The sequence below is a fragment of the Gasterosteus aculeatus genome, chromosome 2, assembly GCF_964276395.1.
Source record: "Gasterosteus aculeatus chromosome 2, fGasAcu3.hap1.1, whole genome shotgun sequence".
Lineage (NCBI taxonomy): Eukaryota > Metazoa > Chordata > Actinopteri > Perciformes > Gasterosteidae > Gasterosteus > Gasterosteus aculeatus.
The window spans coordinates 4,824,515-4,838,019 of NC_135689.1; the positions used below are offsets into that span (position 1 = coordinate 4,824,515).

The window sequence follows — 13,505 nt, forward strand, 5'->3', positions numbered from 1 at the left end:
GGTGGGAGTCTGGCTGCCCTGAAGTGAACTGCATCGATTGGCCAACGAGACGGCTTTGTGCTCTGCCACCAAAGGGAAATTCATTAGCATGCACACAATCTCGGTGGCATTTTGGCAGAGCCACAGCGTTAAACGTAGCACTGGGAATCACAAAGCCTTTGTTGGTAACCGGGGGACGTCCACTGCTGCCTCCAGACCCGCGTTCAGCACCAAGGCTTTTGGAAGAGGCCGAGGGCTCTGTCACAACGGACCCTTTGCGAATCACTGCAGGTATTGTGCACGCCACTGGCTAACAAGCTAAGAAGCTAACTCAAGGAATCCATGTCACTGGAAAAGGCTCCTGGGTTTACCAGAATAAGATTGTACTGATATTTAGGTAAAGCTGTGTGTTTATTTGCCGTCCCAACTAACGGTCCGGATCTTCAGGCAAAAAGAAGATGAAATGTAGACAATCATATTCTTTTTTGTTGCCTCGCACAAAATATAGCAAGCTCTGTACTAAGAAAAATGACTACGAACAAATGGGGGAAGTTTTCAATTACGCAATTTATAGACGTCCAAATGCTTCCAAATGCCCGTCTCACCGGCAGCACCGTAAACTGAATTGATGGGGCTCCACGTCTCAAAAGCTGCCCGCTGTGGTCGGGGGAAAGACATTTTTTTTTAACACCTTGCGGCCCTCGTGCTTTGAAATATGGCCCCTGTGCACATATTATTTAAAAAAATGTCCAGCGGGTTGAAGAAGATTTGTGTTTGTTGCAAGGTAGAAGAAGAAAAAACAAATCTTTTTTTGAGTCAAAAAAAAGAGTCTCTGCTGATGAGACGCTTGCTTGCTTTGCAGAAGTAAAAAGGCCCTTTCTTTCTTCTTTTTTTCTCCTTCCTTTCGTCTTCCCATTAGGTGGTCTGTGCATTTCCCAGTCCGTGAAAATACCCCGTGAACCACGAACCGGGGAGTTCGACAAGATCATCCGAAGGCTGAGTGAGAACCCAAACGCCCGGGTGGTCATCATCTTCGCCAATGAGGACGACATCAGGTGAGTGCAATAACCACCAAATGAATCTCCTTAAAGAGAGCACACTGTTATGAAATGTTGAGGTGTAGCGTTAAGAGATGTAAATGTCAAAACCGTGTAAATTGTTCACATGGTTTCTGAGTAATAAAAACGACAATTCAAATCATCAAGAGCCAAATCATTGATGATCGATGTCCTCGAGCAATCATTCCATCCAATCACATCGTGTCTCCTCATAGCCCTTCCTGCAGGTATCTTCTCTGGCCGTTATACAAAAGCTAAATCCCCAAGCGCCCTGCTTTCCTTGCTGGGAGGAGAGCGCATCAATTAAAATTCATCATCCATTATGAAGACGGATCGTCTGCATTGAGGATGAGGTGATTAGTCGTAGGCTGCATCCACACACGCAGCGACCGGTCAGGAGGCCGGTGTATTCCTGGTGGAAGAGGCCAGTGATTCGGGCGGGCGGCCTTTTGATGACGACCCGGGCAGAAGTCCCAGAGCTTATTGACTTAATCCGGTCCTGATAACAGCTAATAGTCTGGATAAAAAGTAATTACAGAAGGCCAGGAGGATTTCGGCGCTGCATTACTGCTCTCTCCTTGAACCCGGCCCGGCCGAGCCGGCAGGAGCCTAATAAAAGCCCCCGATAGTCTCCAGAAGGAATCACCGCCTTGAGTTGTTCTGATGGAGCGCTATGATTTCCTACTCGAACCGTATATAAATATACTGCCTGGTCTTAGCTTTATAATGAGCAGAGAATTACTTATTTTAGTTGGCTTGCTTCTCTCGATCTGAGCGGGTGGGTCCAGAACGTTCTTCCTTTGCAGTTTGCTCTGTGGGTAAACAACATGGGTTCACAACATTAAACTCAATTTAATTAAATGGTCTTATTGTGCGATTCAGTGATGTGAAATTTTATTCCTTCATCTTATTATTTTACACATATTGCCTTTGTCATTTGAATTCTTTTGGCACTCACTGGTAAGAGTCTAATGAGTACGGAGGTGAACCTGCTGTTATGGTGAAAGTGAAATGTGGAGAATAAGACACAGCGCTTCACATTGTGTTGAACTTGGCCTGTCTACTTATGTCTCCCATCTCCTGATGGGGAAAAAACAATTTCTATTTTCCCAGCACGGAGCCCGTAATTGCATCTTGAGACGTGCTCATTTCACAAAATTACTGAAGACAAGACTCAGAGAAAAATCATTATCAATCAACTATGTGTCCCTGAGGTCATAAAACTAATGTAAAGAGACAAACTGTTCCACATACTACAAAAAATACAAATCCTTTATGCAACTACAAAGTCTCATGAGAGACGATGAAACAGCAAACGCCCGAGAAAAAAAACAAAAAACTGATCGTAATATTTATCTTGTGCTCCAGCACCTTTGGGGAGACATGAGGGCGGGTAATGCTTCACATCACATGCCAGGTGGCTGAGTTAATATTCAATGTTTCCTTCTTGATGTAGCTATGCTGCTATGGCAGATCATTTTTATTAGCAGCTGCCCAAACTCCCCTCCATTGGCATTAAGCCCGGACAAATGTGACACGGGTGTCATTCTGCGGCGGCCGAGAGGAACCCCACTGGGATTTGGCGGCGCGATGGCTTATCGATTCTATTCAAGTGCCTCGTGGAACGTTGTCCAAACTCAGAATAGAATATTCTAGTTAGATGGTGATGTCCTGTGGTACAATCACACCGCTCTCCTCCTCTGTCCCGAAGGCGGCTCCTGCAGGCAGCCAAGAAGGCCAATCAGACGGGACATTTCATCTGGGTGGGGTCGGACAGCTGGGGCTCCAAAATCTCCCCAATACTGAACCAGGAGGAGATGGCAGAAGGCGCCGTCACCATTCTGCCAAAACGGCAATCCATAAAAGGTACTCATGCCAAATCGGGCTATTTGTTTGTTTGTTTCTGCTAATGAATTCATCACATTGAGCAGTGATGTGATTGGCTGTCTACGGTTTCCACCATGGACATTATGCTGGTTCTCATATATAGTAGTAGATAGTAGATATAGTAGATCTTTATTGCGTGGATAGAATCTCTGTATCAAATGTTGCCCCTTTACTGCGCCCGGTGCTCGTTCTCTTTCTCAGCTCAAAGACACCTAATAAAGTAGAACATAACTTGAGGTGTTAATTTAGGCTTTAAGACTATTATACGGGCAACATTTCCCATCATGCAGTGCGGTGTATGCTCATTGTCACTTGTGTGCCGGTTTATAATTTCTACCTAGAGTGAAATAACCGCGTTTCACTACAGTAAATCATAAAATGATACCCCAGCAGATTCCTAATGAATCTGCCCCCCGTTCTTTCTAAATATGTGATTTCATTAAACTATTTTACTGCTAAGCTAAGCGCAAACCACTCATTGCCGATATAATTGATTGCAAAGCTTCTGTTCTAGCTGGGCTTTGAGTAAATACTCTGAATCATCACCAGTTTTCAGTTAATAACACATTACATGTTGCTCAGCCTATTCAAATGTAAAAACCTGATTGATTTAATTGTAATAGCGTCTCATTTCTTTCAGGCTTTGATCGGTACTTCATCAGCCGGACGCTGGAGAACAACCGGAGGAATATTTGGTTTGCGGAGTTCTGGGAGAATAACTTCCAGTGTAAGCTCAGCCGGCACGCAGTGAAGAAAGGATCCGGCATCAAGAAGTGCACAAGTGAGTCTCGGCCAACGGAGTGCACTCAATCAATGACCAAGTAGATGGATTGGTTCCTCTGTGAATACATTATGTGTGTGCGCGCTTGGTGTGCATCAGTAAATATATTTGTCATCAGGGAGAACACAATCACGCTCCTCTAATTCAGGTTAAAGCTAATCGGTGTGGATAAGTGAATGAGAATCTCTAATTTTGTCCGAGAGAAATGAATGTTCACATCACTCGTCTGTTGGCGACTTCAATCTGAAGCGGGCGACGGCGGCAATCACAGACCTCCGCCACCGCTGGAAAGATAATCAATAGTAAATTCAATCAGCCCATTAGAAACAAGCTTACGGGTTGTTAAAATCAGTAGGCTCTCCAGGCCTGTCTCGTCCCAGCATGCAGTGCAACGCTGCATCTCAAGTGGGGCCGGCTGACTGATTTGGAGGAAGCCGATTGGCTTGTAGGGCCGCGGCTGGCTCAGGCCTGAGACATCAAATATTACTCAGGTCTACACATGAGTCTAAGTACCTTTCAGGCGGAGGATATTTCCACTCGATTGTCGACTAATCGGCCGTTTTAACTGATTTCTTCTATTGCTGTTTTTTTAATGCTTTTTCGTGCTGAATTACTTATTTCTGGTAAAACTACTTTTAAAGTGGTGCTTTTGAGTGATTCTTTGCAGACTTTTAAATCAACTGAGCTTTTAAACCAGCAAATTGTAGGAGTGTTGCTCCACTGGGAATTTCGTTGGTCCGGAACGGCCCTTAACAGTGCAAAAGGGGAAAGAAGAGGTCGCTATTAATCTCCAGGAGAGGGTAGAAATTTAGAACACGAGCAAGAAAACTCCCCCACACGGTCTCTACGGCCGTAATATGAATCAATGACGCCTCCGTCTCTTTTGAATCTCTTCAGGCATCATAAACCAACTCAAATTGTGAGAATGTTATCCAATGTGAAACACTGCAGCACATTCCTTTATGGAGGCTCCCACTATCAAAAGGTCAAAAAGAGAAAATGATATTTAATAATGCAGCTCACCCAAATGCCCAAATGGGAGAAAATCATGCCAGCAAATCTGAACAAAAATACTAGTTGCCAACCAATAAATTCTACCATTCACCTACAAAAACACGGTTGTTAACGGACGTCCAATAGTGTTGAACTATGTCTACTTCACATGCAGCATATGTTGCCTATTGTCGCTTTGTACGCTGAAGTCCTGAAACAACTTCCAGGTTATTGATTTGATTAGAATAACTAGATGTGTATCCCTAACCCTGCACCCTCGAAATGTCACCAAATACCACAGCAGAGCAAAAACTAAAATGGAACAACACACGAATAGGCGAAGCTAGACAATTAAGCAGAGATTTAATTGCCGCCTCTCCAAACAACAGCGTGTGCTCATGCGAAAGAGAGATACGCTTCCAACAATCTGCATTAGCCGGTTTCAGGAGAATACGTAATCTTAAATAATGCCTTCACGTATCAGTTGTCATGGTGGCTGCTCCTGGCCTTAATTGCAGCACGCCCTTTCTCTTCTTAGTAGTCTCCGGGGTCTTTTTGTACAAGAGGTGCAATCATTTATCTCGAGAGCTTTTTGCAAGTACTATTACCAGCCTCTCATTGTTCCCTTCGCAAGCGCCATCATTTCCTGTCCACACTTTTTCCCCCTAATATTAGTGAATTGTACAAATCAGACATTTTCTAACAACCTATTTAATAAGTAGGAAAGAGTACATTTTAGGTGTAATCATGCACCCGGGATTGAAATAAATATTTTATTACAGCAGTAACACAATCAGATGGGCACGTAATTGTAATAATTGTGTGGTTAGGGCGATTTTAAGAGCACAATGAAAGCCCCTGGCCACAGACTCAGGAACCTTAACGGCATGGTAGTAACCATGGTAGACGCGTTAAAGTGTAGAAAGCAACACGGTGCAGATGTTTAATTCTCTTTCTTTCAGTGTACTTGTATTTGCTGCCCTCGAGGCGGAGATCGACTTTGTGGCTTCAGAACTACTGTACAATGTAACCACAAACTCACAGATCATTTCTCTGTGCGGATAATACAGAAATACTATCTCATGTGCCAGGAAAGGTCAAAACCTGTCAAAATACACCCAGTGTACTGAATCATAAAGAGAAGCAACAGTCAGTGTGCCACAATAAAATACAATCCCTAAACTGCATCCTCCAAAAGGATCATTAAGTTGAATGGTGGCATAGCAAAGTACAAGAAATGAAAATAACATCATTTAAAAGTAATTTAAAATGTGAAGACTTTTTGAAGAATGAAGAGTCATTCCTCCAGTCCTCTGCCTGTGGGGACCCGGGGGGGGAGGGAGGGAGGCCGGGCTGCTTCGTCTCACTTAACATGAGAATGACACCCGGCCGCTGTTAAGCCTCTACCTTTGGACAGTCGGCTCGCCAAAAACCAAGATGGCGACTGCCAAAGTGGCGACTGCTCCCACAGACACACTTCGTCAGAATGTGGACAGATCCAAAGCTCGACAGGCCTGTGAGGTTTGGTTACGGTTGCTCAACTGGTTAACCAAACTGTTAATTCCACGTCACTACAGAGCTTTTTCTTCTAGATCATTCGACATCTCCAATGTAAAGCTGTGCTATGAAGTGTCTGTTGAGATGCCTTTCGATCATGAAGTCTCATGAAACAACATGGTTTTGGTTTCCACCGAAGAACGACTGAAATCCCAGAAACCTAGTTAATTAAACCTGTGAGCCTGAGAAAATACAAACGCTTCTTACTGGTTCAGATGCTAACCGTTACTTTTAAGTTTTGCTGATCTGATTTGCTCAGAAACTCACTGTACATTCATGCTGCTGAACCAAACAACATGGACCTCCAAGGAGAATCGACTGATACCACGGAGAACTACTGAAGAGAGAGATTTTATAATAATAGAAAAGGTTTACACTGGCTCATGGCACGAGATTGTCCATTACAGTTGCATTTGTCAGAAAACGAGCAGGGACGACTCATCAATCACAATGATTTATGGCTGAGCAGAAAACCTCAAAATGAAAGTTCCCAAACCTACAGGGCTGAAAGTGATGCTGCATAAAAGCCTGCGAGGACATTCATTAGTGGTGCACTTGTTCTATTCCAAGATGTGAAGCATGCTGGAGAGGCCGAAGCCACTTGCCAACAGTCCAGCCGTTCCCTGCAGCGTTTACCACCATCAGCGTGTTCTGTGTCGCTGCTGGCAGCGATGGCTGCAGGTGCACTGCCTCCGCTTCACGGCATTCCAGCACACACACACACACACACACACACGAGATTCAACATTTGAATGGAGCAAACAGGCTCGAGTCACTCGTTTGCTGCGCGTCCCTGCAGACATGAGTCATCCACGAGTCTGCCTGCCTGCTCAATTGTCTGATGTCCATTGCTTACTGAAAACACCAAGGAGACCGAGTGCAACTAAGCAATGTTCTCTCCCTTGCAAACATCGAAGATTGAGTGAAAGAGAAGCCAGAACCCAGCAGATTTCTTCACTGTGGTGGATGTGATCGACCTGCAGCGGTTTGGACTCGTCGCTCTGTGTGATAGCTGCGGGGAAAAGATTCCTCTTTTTAATGTCCCAGCTTAGATGACTCCTGTAATTACGCGTAAGACTCGCCGGCTGCAACAATAAGTCCACTTCGTCTGACCCGCCGTGTCTTTGGAGGCCCGTGATGACAAGCACTGGATCTATTTCTGTCCAGCGGGTGAAGTTGCCCTTAATTAGAACAAGAGACATGGGAGGGGCTTGTTATGGCTGTCAAGCAAAGTTTGGCTCGATCCCAACGTCAAGGACTCTCAGACGTGAAGGCACATTCCAGGAAAGGCTGTTTGGGGTTTACAGCTGTCAAGTGCTTAAGGGGCCTCGAGCAGGCTTCTTGAGCCCTCCATGCACACTCCCCGTGTGTCTTCATTTCTGCAGACTTTGCCTCAGAGGATTGCCCACTGCTTTTTGAGGTTAAACACTGGGGGGGGGAAACAACAAGGAGGGCACAAGAGGGGTCAGCCTTGCACATTCGATTTACACAGAAACCACACTGAGGATTTCAAATTCCACCAGAGGTGAAAGAAGCCAGAAGATACGTCTGACAAGGGCTCGACTATGATGGTTGGTATAATGGTTCATAATTGGTTAGTTTCATAATTATATTCTGGATTAATAAATAACTTATAAATAACTTATTAATCAATATCATAATGATAATCAAAAAGATATTTACGCAAATGAAAAACAAGGTTGTAGGAAATCTTAATATTTTACAAAAGGTAGAAACGTCCAATAAGAGGTTTGAAAGAAAGAAATCAAATCTCAAATTCTAATTTACTTAAAATATATTATAAATGATTTATTTGCAGCACTTTAGCACTATACAATTACCTAAACTAATTACATTTTAGCTTCTTTCTACCTCGAACGGAAAGGACACACAGAAGAAAACCTGACAACGTCTTCTTTTAAAGGAACACATCGAGCCGGGCGAACAGTGTGACCCGGAGCATTCTGGATTATCGTGTTCTTTCAAAATCGCCAGGATTTTCATCCACGCCGAGGCTCGCTTTGCACTGCTGACCTTGGAGCAGCACATCGCCACATCCAGTTTCCGTCCTTTGATTCCATCCATCAGCCGACGGAGAAGAATAGAGTGTGAACACACAGCGTGTGTCCTGGTATTTCTTTGGGTTTTCAGGAAAGAGGACAGCAACAAAAACTAAATATCAAAAGGCACAACTTCATTCAGGATTTATTAGACCACAACAAATGTAAGATCAAAGGGATTTCCAGTCATATTACACCTGACGGAAATATGGGCAAAAGACAACATTCTAGGGTAATATATAGACATTGTAACAGGGCAGAGGTCAACCAAAGACATTCTTAGAAGGCAAACAGTTTAGGTGATAGGATTTAATTTAGCTTACTGACTTTCTCCACAACCCATCACATAAAAAGCACAACAAAGCCCCAAACATGGTGCAACCTGCACAGACAAACTATGAGCTCATCAACAACCTCTCCCTTTGGGCCAATATTCACCCCTCTCACACCGTGCATGTAGAGTTACGCACACACGCACAGGGAGAGGGGGTCCATGTTCCCAGTGTCAATAGAGAACTTCCTTCTCTTTTTCTGAGTCAGTCAGATACACAGCTTAATGGAAAAACTTTTATTTGTGTCGGGAGTACAAACATTAAAAAAATGGTTTGCTGCCATTCAATTTAGGCACGAGCCTTTGCGGTGGTTCTTCTCCCCGTGAATGGAGACTGAGATTGCTGCCACCTGTGCTTTTCCTGCTTTAGCAAGTCTTAAACGTCAGCAAAAGCATTTCTCCTCACAGACATTTTTTTTTTTTGCCTTGAATACCAAAAGACCAGGTGGGAGAAAACGGGGCAAATCAAATCATCTTCAATCTCATTTTGTGGCTCCTTCTTTTTCTGTTGAAATACGGCGTACCTGTTCACGCACGTAAAACTTCTTCACATCTAACACTTTTATGAGGTCATAAACTATGGTTTAAAAGCACATATTGCTAACTCATTGCCAAATGTGAACTGGGCCAAAAGCCCAGAACACAGTTCTTTCTGACCTACATGACTTTGGACAGTGAAGGAAAACCGAAGGCATCTCGCCATTAATGGACCACATGTCTTTGTACGTCTTTGCGTGGACGAGAGGGACTAACACGTTGAAACGAGAGACGCTGTGACAGTCACAAAAGGAGACAGACTGTCTATCCGGGCCTCACTTTGCCTGAAGCGCACATTTACAGACACTCAAGCTGCTTAAGCATTCAGAGTCCTGTCACTGGTGCTAAATGGCCTCTTCTCAGCGAGCAAACACTGGGGGAGCATATAGATAATAGCAGCAAGACAAACCCAAACTATTCATCTGTTTGAAGCTGCCAAGTGTCTGTTGAGATAAAAAATAATTCAAAGAAATGGCCACATCTTACGAGTTGTAGATTTCATTTGATCAAGTGCTTGGTGTGGCACTTATTGTGTGAAAGGACTGCTTGTAACCAACCAGTGAGACCTTGAGACGAGGATTATCAGAAAGTCCACTTAACATTCAAACCATCAAATTTCAGTAATAAGAAACACCTGTAAAAGCTTAGTTGGAGCCCATTTCCCTGAGAGCACACTTATTAGCATAGCTAATTAATTCTGGTCACCCTTTCCACATTATCATTATGCACGTTATTGACATAAGCTATAATTTCAAAATACTCTCTCAGGTCATTCTTTGATGGTCTTCGATGAGCAGATGAAATGAGTTGCTGTAATATAACTTACTCCATTACTTCCAAACATTTTTTTCCCCCTCAAGCAGAGATATCATTGAAAATATCGTTAAAAAGCTTCATCCTTCTAAGCGGAAGGTAAGTGTCTGACTGCATCTACTGCACTGAGACAAATGAACCCGTGTGACAGGGTGTCGGTGGCTTTTGATTGACGCCTATAAGCTCTCAAGACATTTACAGAGAATGAAATATGTCAAATGTTATCAGACACTTCAACGATCACTCGGCTTCCCCGCTTCTGTCGACAAACTCTTTGGTATCTCCGAAGGGGATTTAATGCTTTTAGAAAGTTCGCTCAGTGTCTCTAAAGCAACTTTCCCATCACATTTGGTGAAATAACATCACAGAAATTAGGTACAGATTGTGCATATTTACATGGTAATCTTCATCGAGAAGGACATAAGCAGTGGGAGGGTTATAAATAAAATAATGGGAGGATATTTTCACAGCTTTCATAGCGTCAAAATATGTGATAGAACTGACTTGAGAGTTCTTTGAGACTGGTTCTCCTATTTATATTTAAAATGTTGAGAAGTAAGGACTTTACACTCCAGACGAATAACTAATAATAATCAAAACAAATCAAGAGGCAAGAATATTCAACACATAAACAGTGTTGCATATTAATAAACAATAACCAGTTATTGCACTTTAAGTTAAACCCTTTTGTAATTTTGTGTTCTCTCTGGTTAACAGTCAATAAATTTGTGGAAAAAAAGGTAAAATTAGGACAAGACTCAAGGAGCGTTACAAAAATGCAATCAGTTCATAACCAGCTTTTATTCCTCAGCTTTTCTCTCCGTCGACTCCGACGTGTGGGAAGAGGAAAGCGACGTGTTATCGTTCTGTCAAAGTGACGACGTAGGTTTCTTGTCGCGTCATCGTTCATTACGGCTTCATTCAGACGTGGCGGCGCATTTCCTCAAAGAGCCACAGTAATTGTGCCGCGTTTGTGAGAGCGAGAGGGAACAGAGGGGAGTTAATATGAGAAATATGACGTCTAAGAAGAAGACGTTTGTCTTCTCTGTCCCCGGCTGCCGTTGAAGCCGCCGTCAATCACCGTCTTCGTGAGTGCGAGGGAGTCATTAGAAAGTGAGGTTCTTGTTTTCATCCTGTGACCTTTGGGTGCTTTGCTGGATATTGACTGATTCCACTTATGTGCGGCGGGAATAGAAATTGGTCCGATTGTTACCGTGGCGGATGGTCCAACCTAAAGAGACGCATGTCTGAAAGGGATGTTTCAACTCAAGCTGCTTCTAAAAAGGTGGGAACTTTCCCGACCTCGCTGCATCTCAATGCTGTGACGGCGTCCTGCTGCCGAGGCATCCGCGACCAAAAGCGCTACGCTGTTAATTGAAACCTTGCCTAACGGTCGACATTTTCCAAGCATTGATTAGAGCACCTCAGATAATGATTGATGATTAATATACAGCGTTCATTAATAACGAATACCGAAGTGCTCGGGCGTAGAATCCCACCCCTCTCACGTCTCATTTCCACAGCGGTTACAAAGCAAACCATCTACGTGGTGCAATCTCAGATCTTCATAATCAAACCGGTTTCTTTTTGCCGTTTTGATAAATATTGAATTAAGAATATTTTGTTGGGGGCCCTCTAGTACAGGAGACCATCAGGAGATGCGTTATATAGCATATAAATCAACAAGCACCTTCAATCTCCAAATAAATATAGTCAAATGAAAAAACGGGTTCACAATTGCGTAATCAAGCCTCTTGAAGGCTCTCATTTCCTTGATTTTATACATCTAGTTATGAATGTTATACATTTTCACTGATGGGGCACCCTTTGTAATATCATGTCAGTCATATGAAGGATTCTAGTCTTGACTGTCTGATTGCATGGACCGATCAACAGAGCATGAGGACATAATGTGCAGAAAAATAACCTTTTGCAGCATTCATGAATCCATCAATTACCACTCACGCACTAATTTCAAGAGCTGCTATTTCTGTGTCCTCGCTTCCTTCTAGACCACGAGCGGATCGGAAAAGACTCATCCTACGAGCAGGAGGGGAAAGTCCAGTTTGTCATCGACGCCGTCTACGCCATGGCGCACGCTCTGCACAACATGCACAAAGACCTCTGCCCCGGAAGGGTCGGCCTCTGCCCCAAGATGGAGACCATTAACGGCACGCTGCTGCTCAAGTACATTCGCCATGTCAACTTCACAGGTGTGTACTCGTCGCCGAGGGAGGCTCAGGTGGAAAAGCCTGCATGGTATCACGGGAAATCAAGTGTATTTGCAGCAAAGCCATTTTACTGTGTGCGCATCGCGTATTTGCCTTTGGGCTTCACCAACGCGCTCATGAACAGCAGCTTCGGGCCGCTGAATGCAAATGACTCCGAGCAGAGGCAGAGATCTGTAGGAGGGTTGACAATGAGCGGCAGAACAGCGGGTCTCCATCACTGCTGATGATGTGTAGGCGCTGTGCTCCCGCCCGCCTTATCTTGTCAGCGTTGTGTTGCCCACGCAAGAGAGCTTCTGCTGCAAGTGCACCGGAGTTACAACATTGGGCACAAATGAGCTTTAACGCAGTGCACAGTATCGTCCGCTCAGGAGTGGGTCCCTTTGCATTGCACCCATTCAGAGGCTCAGAGACAGACAGACAGACAGACAGACAGACAGACAGACAGACACAGACAGACAGACAGACAGACAGACAGACACACAGACAGACAGACAGACAGACACACACACACACACAGCTTCTGTTCCCCCTCATCGACCTGCTAAATCTTTCTAAAGGAAAATAAAAAAAGTCGTTCCTGGATATTTACATATTGTAAGAGAAATCGGCACCCGCCTCGCAAATCAGCCGGCCGTGATATCGGCCAAAAGCAGACGCAGCGTATCTGCCAATTCGTTGGCCGATATGTTACAAGAAATGAACGGAAATGCCAAACTAGGTTTGAGGACATTTTGAAACATCCTCTCAGTCCTACCGTTATCACTCACCCTTCATTCAACCTGCAGGGGTCTAGGGCTTATGGGAAATGGTGTTCTTTTGAGGGAGATTATTATACATATGGCATGAACCGCACAACGTATTTTTTTTTTTTTTTATTGGAACAGAAGATCTCATTTGGCTTCAACTTTCTGTAAGATTTAAATGTAAACTTTGGCCAAGCAGACAGCCCCTCCTTCCATCTGCATTAACTACGGTCATATCACATGACCCAAAAACATTTGGAGCATGACAGTATTATAGAGCCAATCTTGGTTGAATTGTTAAACACATTTCATACCTGAAGCAGAACATTATACCGCAGCAGTCGCCGTGGGTAACAAGAACGACAATTAAATGTGGGCGCACTCTTGTTTCTGCATGTGTGGGACTGGCCAAGTCATTTTTATTATTGGGAAAATCTACTAAAAAGGGCCGTAGCTTTGTCAGCTCAATTGTTTTGTCTCTTGATCTTTGATGACCTCTTATTGAAATGAGATGGAAAACTCTACAATGTTCAGC

The 13,505-nt window shown here is 43.9% G+C and overlaps 1 protein-coding gene across 3 annotated transcripts in view; it reads left to right on the plus strand.

Moving 5' to 3' along the window:
• Positions 1-13,505, plus strand: part of LOC120829373 (metabotropic glutamate receptor 4) — a 122,158-nt gene that overhangs the window by 93,881 nt on the left and 14,772 nt on the right. For all 3 annotated transcript variants that reach the window (XM_078087156.1, XM_040193409.2, XM_078087150.1), the window contains exons 4-7: positions 899-1,034; positions 2,749-2,903; positions 3,565-3,705; positions 12,009-12,209. In XM_078087156.1, coding sequence (XP_077943282.1) covers positions 899-1,034; positions 2,749-2,903; positions 3,565-3,705; positions 12,009-12,209 — 633 coding nt within the window. The remainder of the gene's footprint in view (positions 1-898; positions 1,035-2,748; positions 2,904-3,564; positions 3,706-12,008; positions 12,210-13,505) is intronic.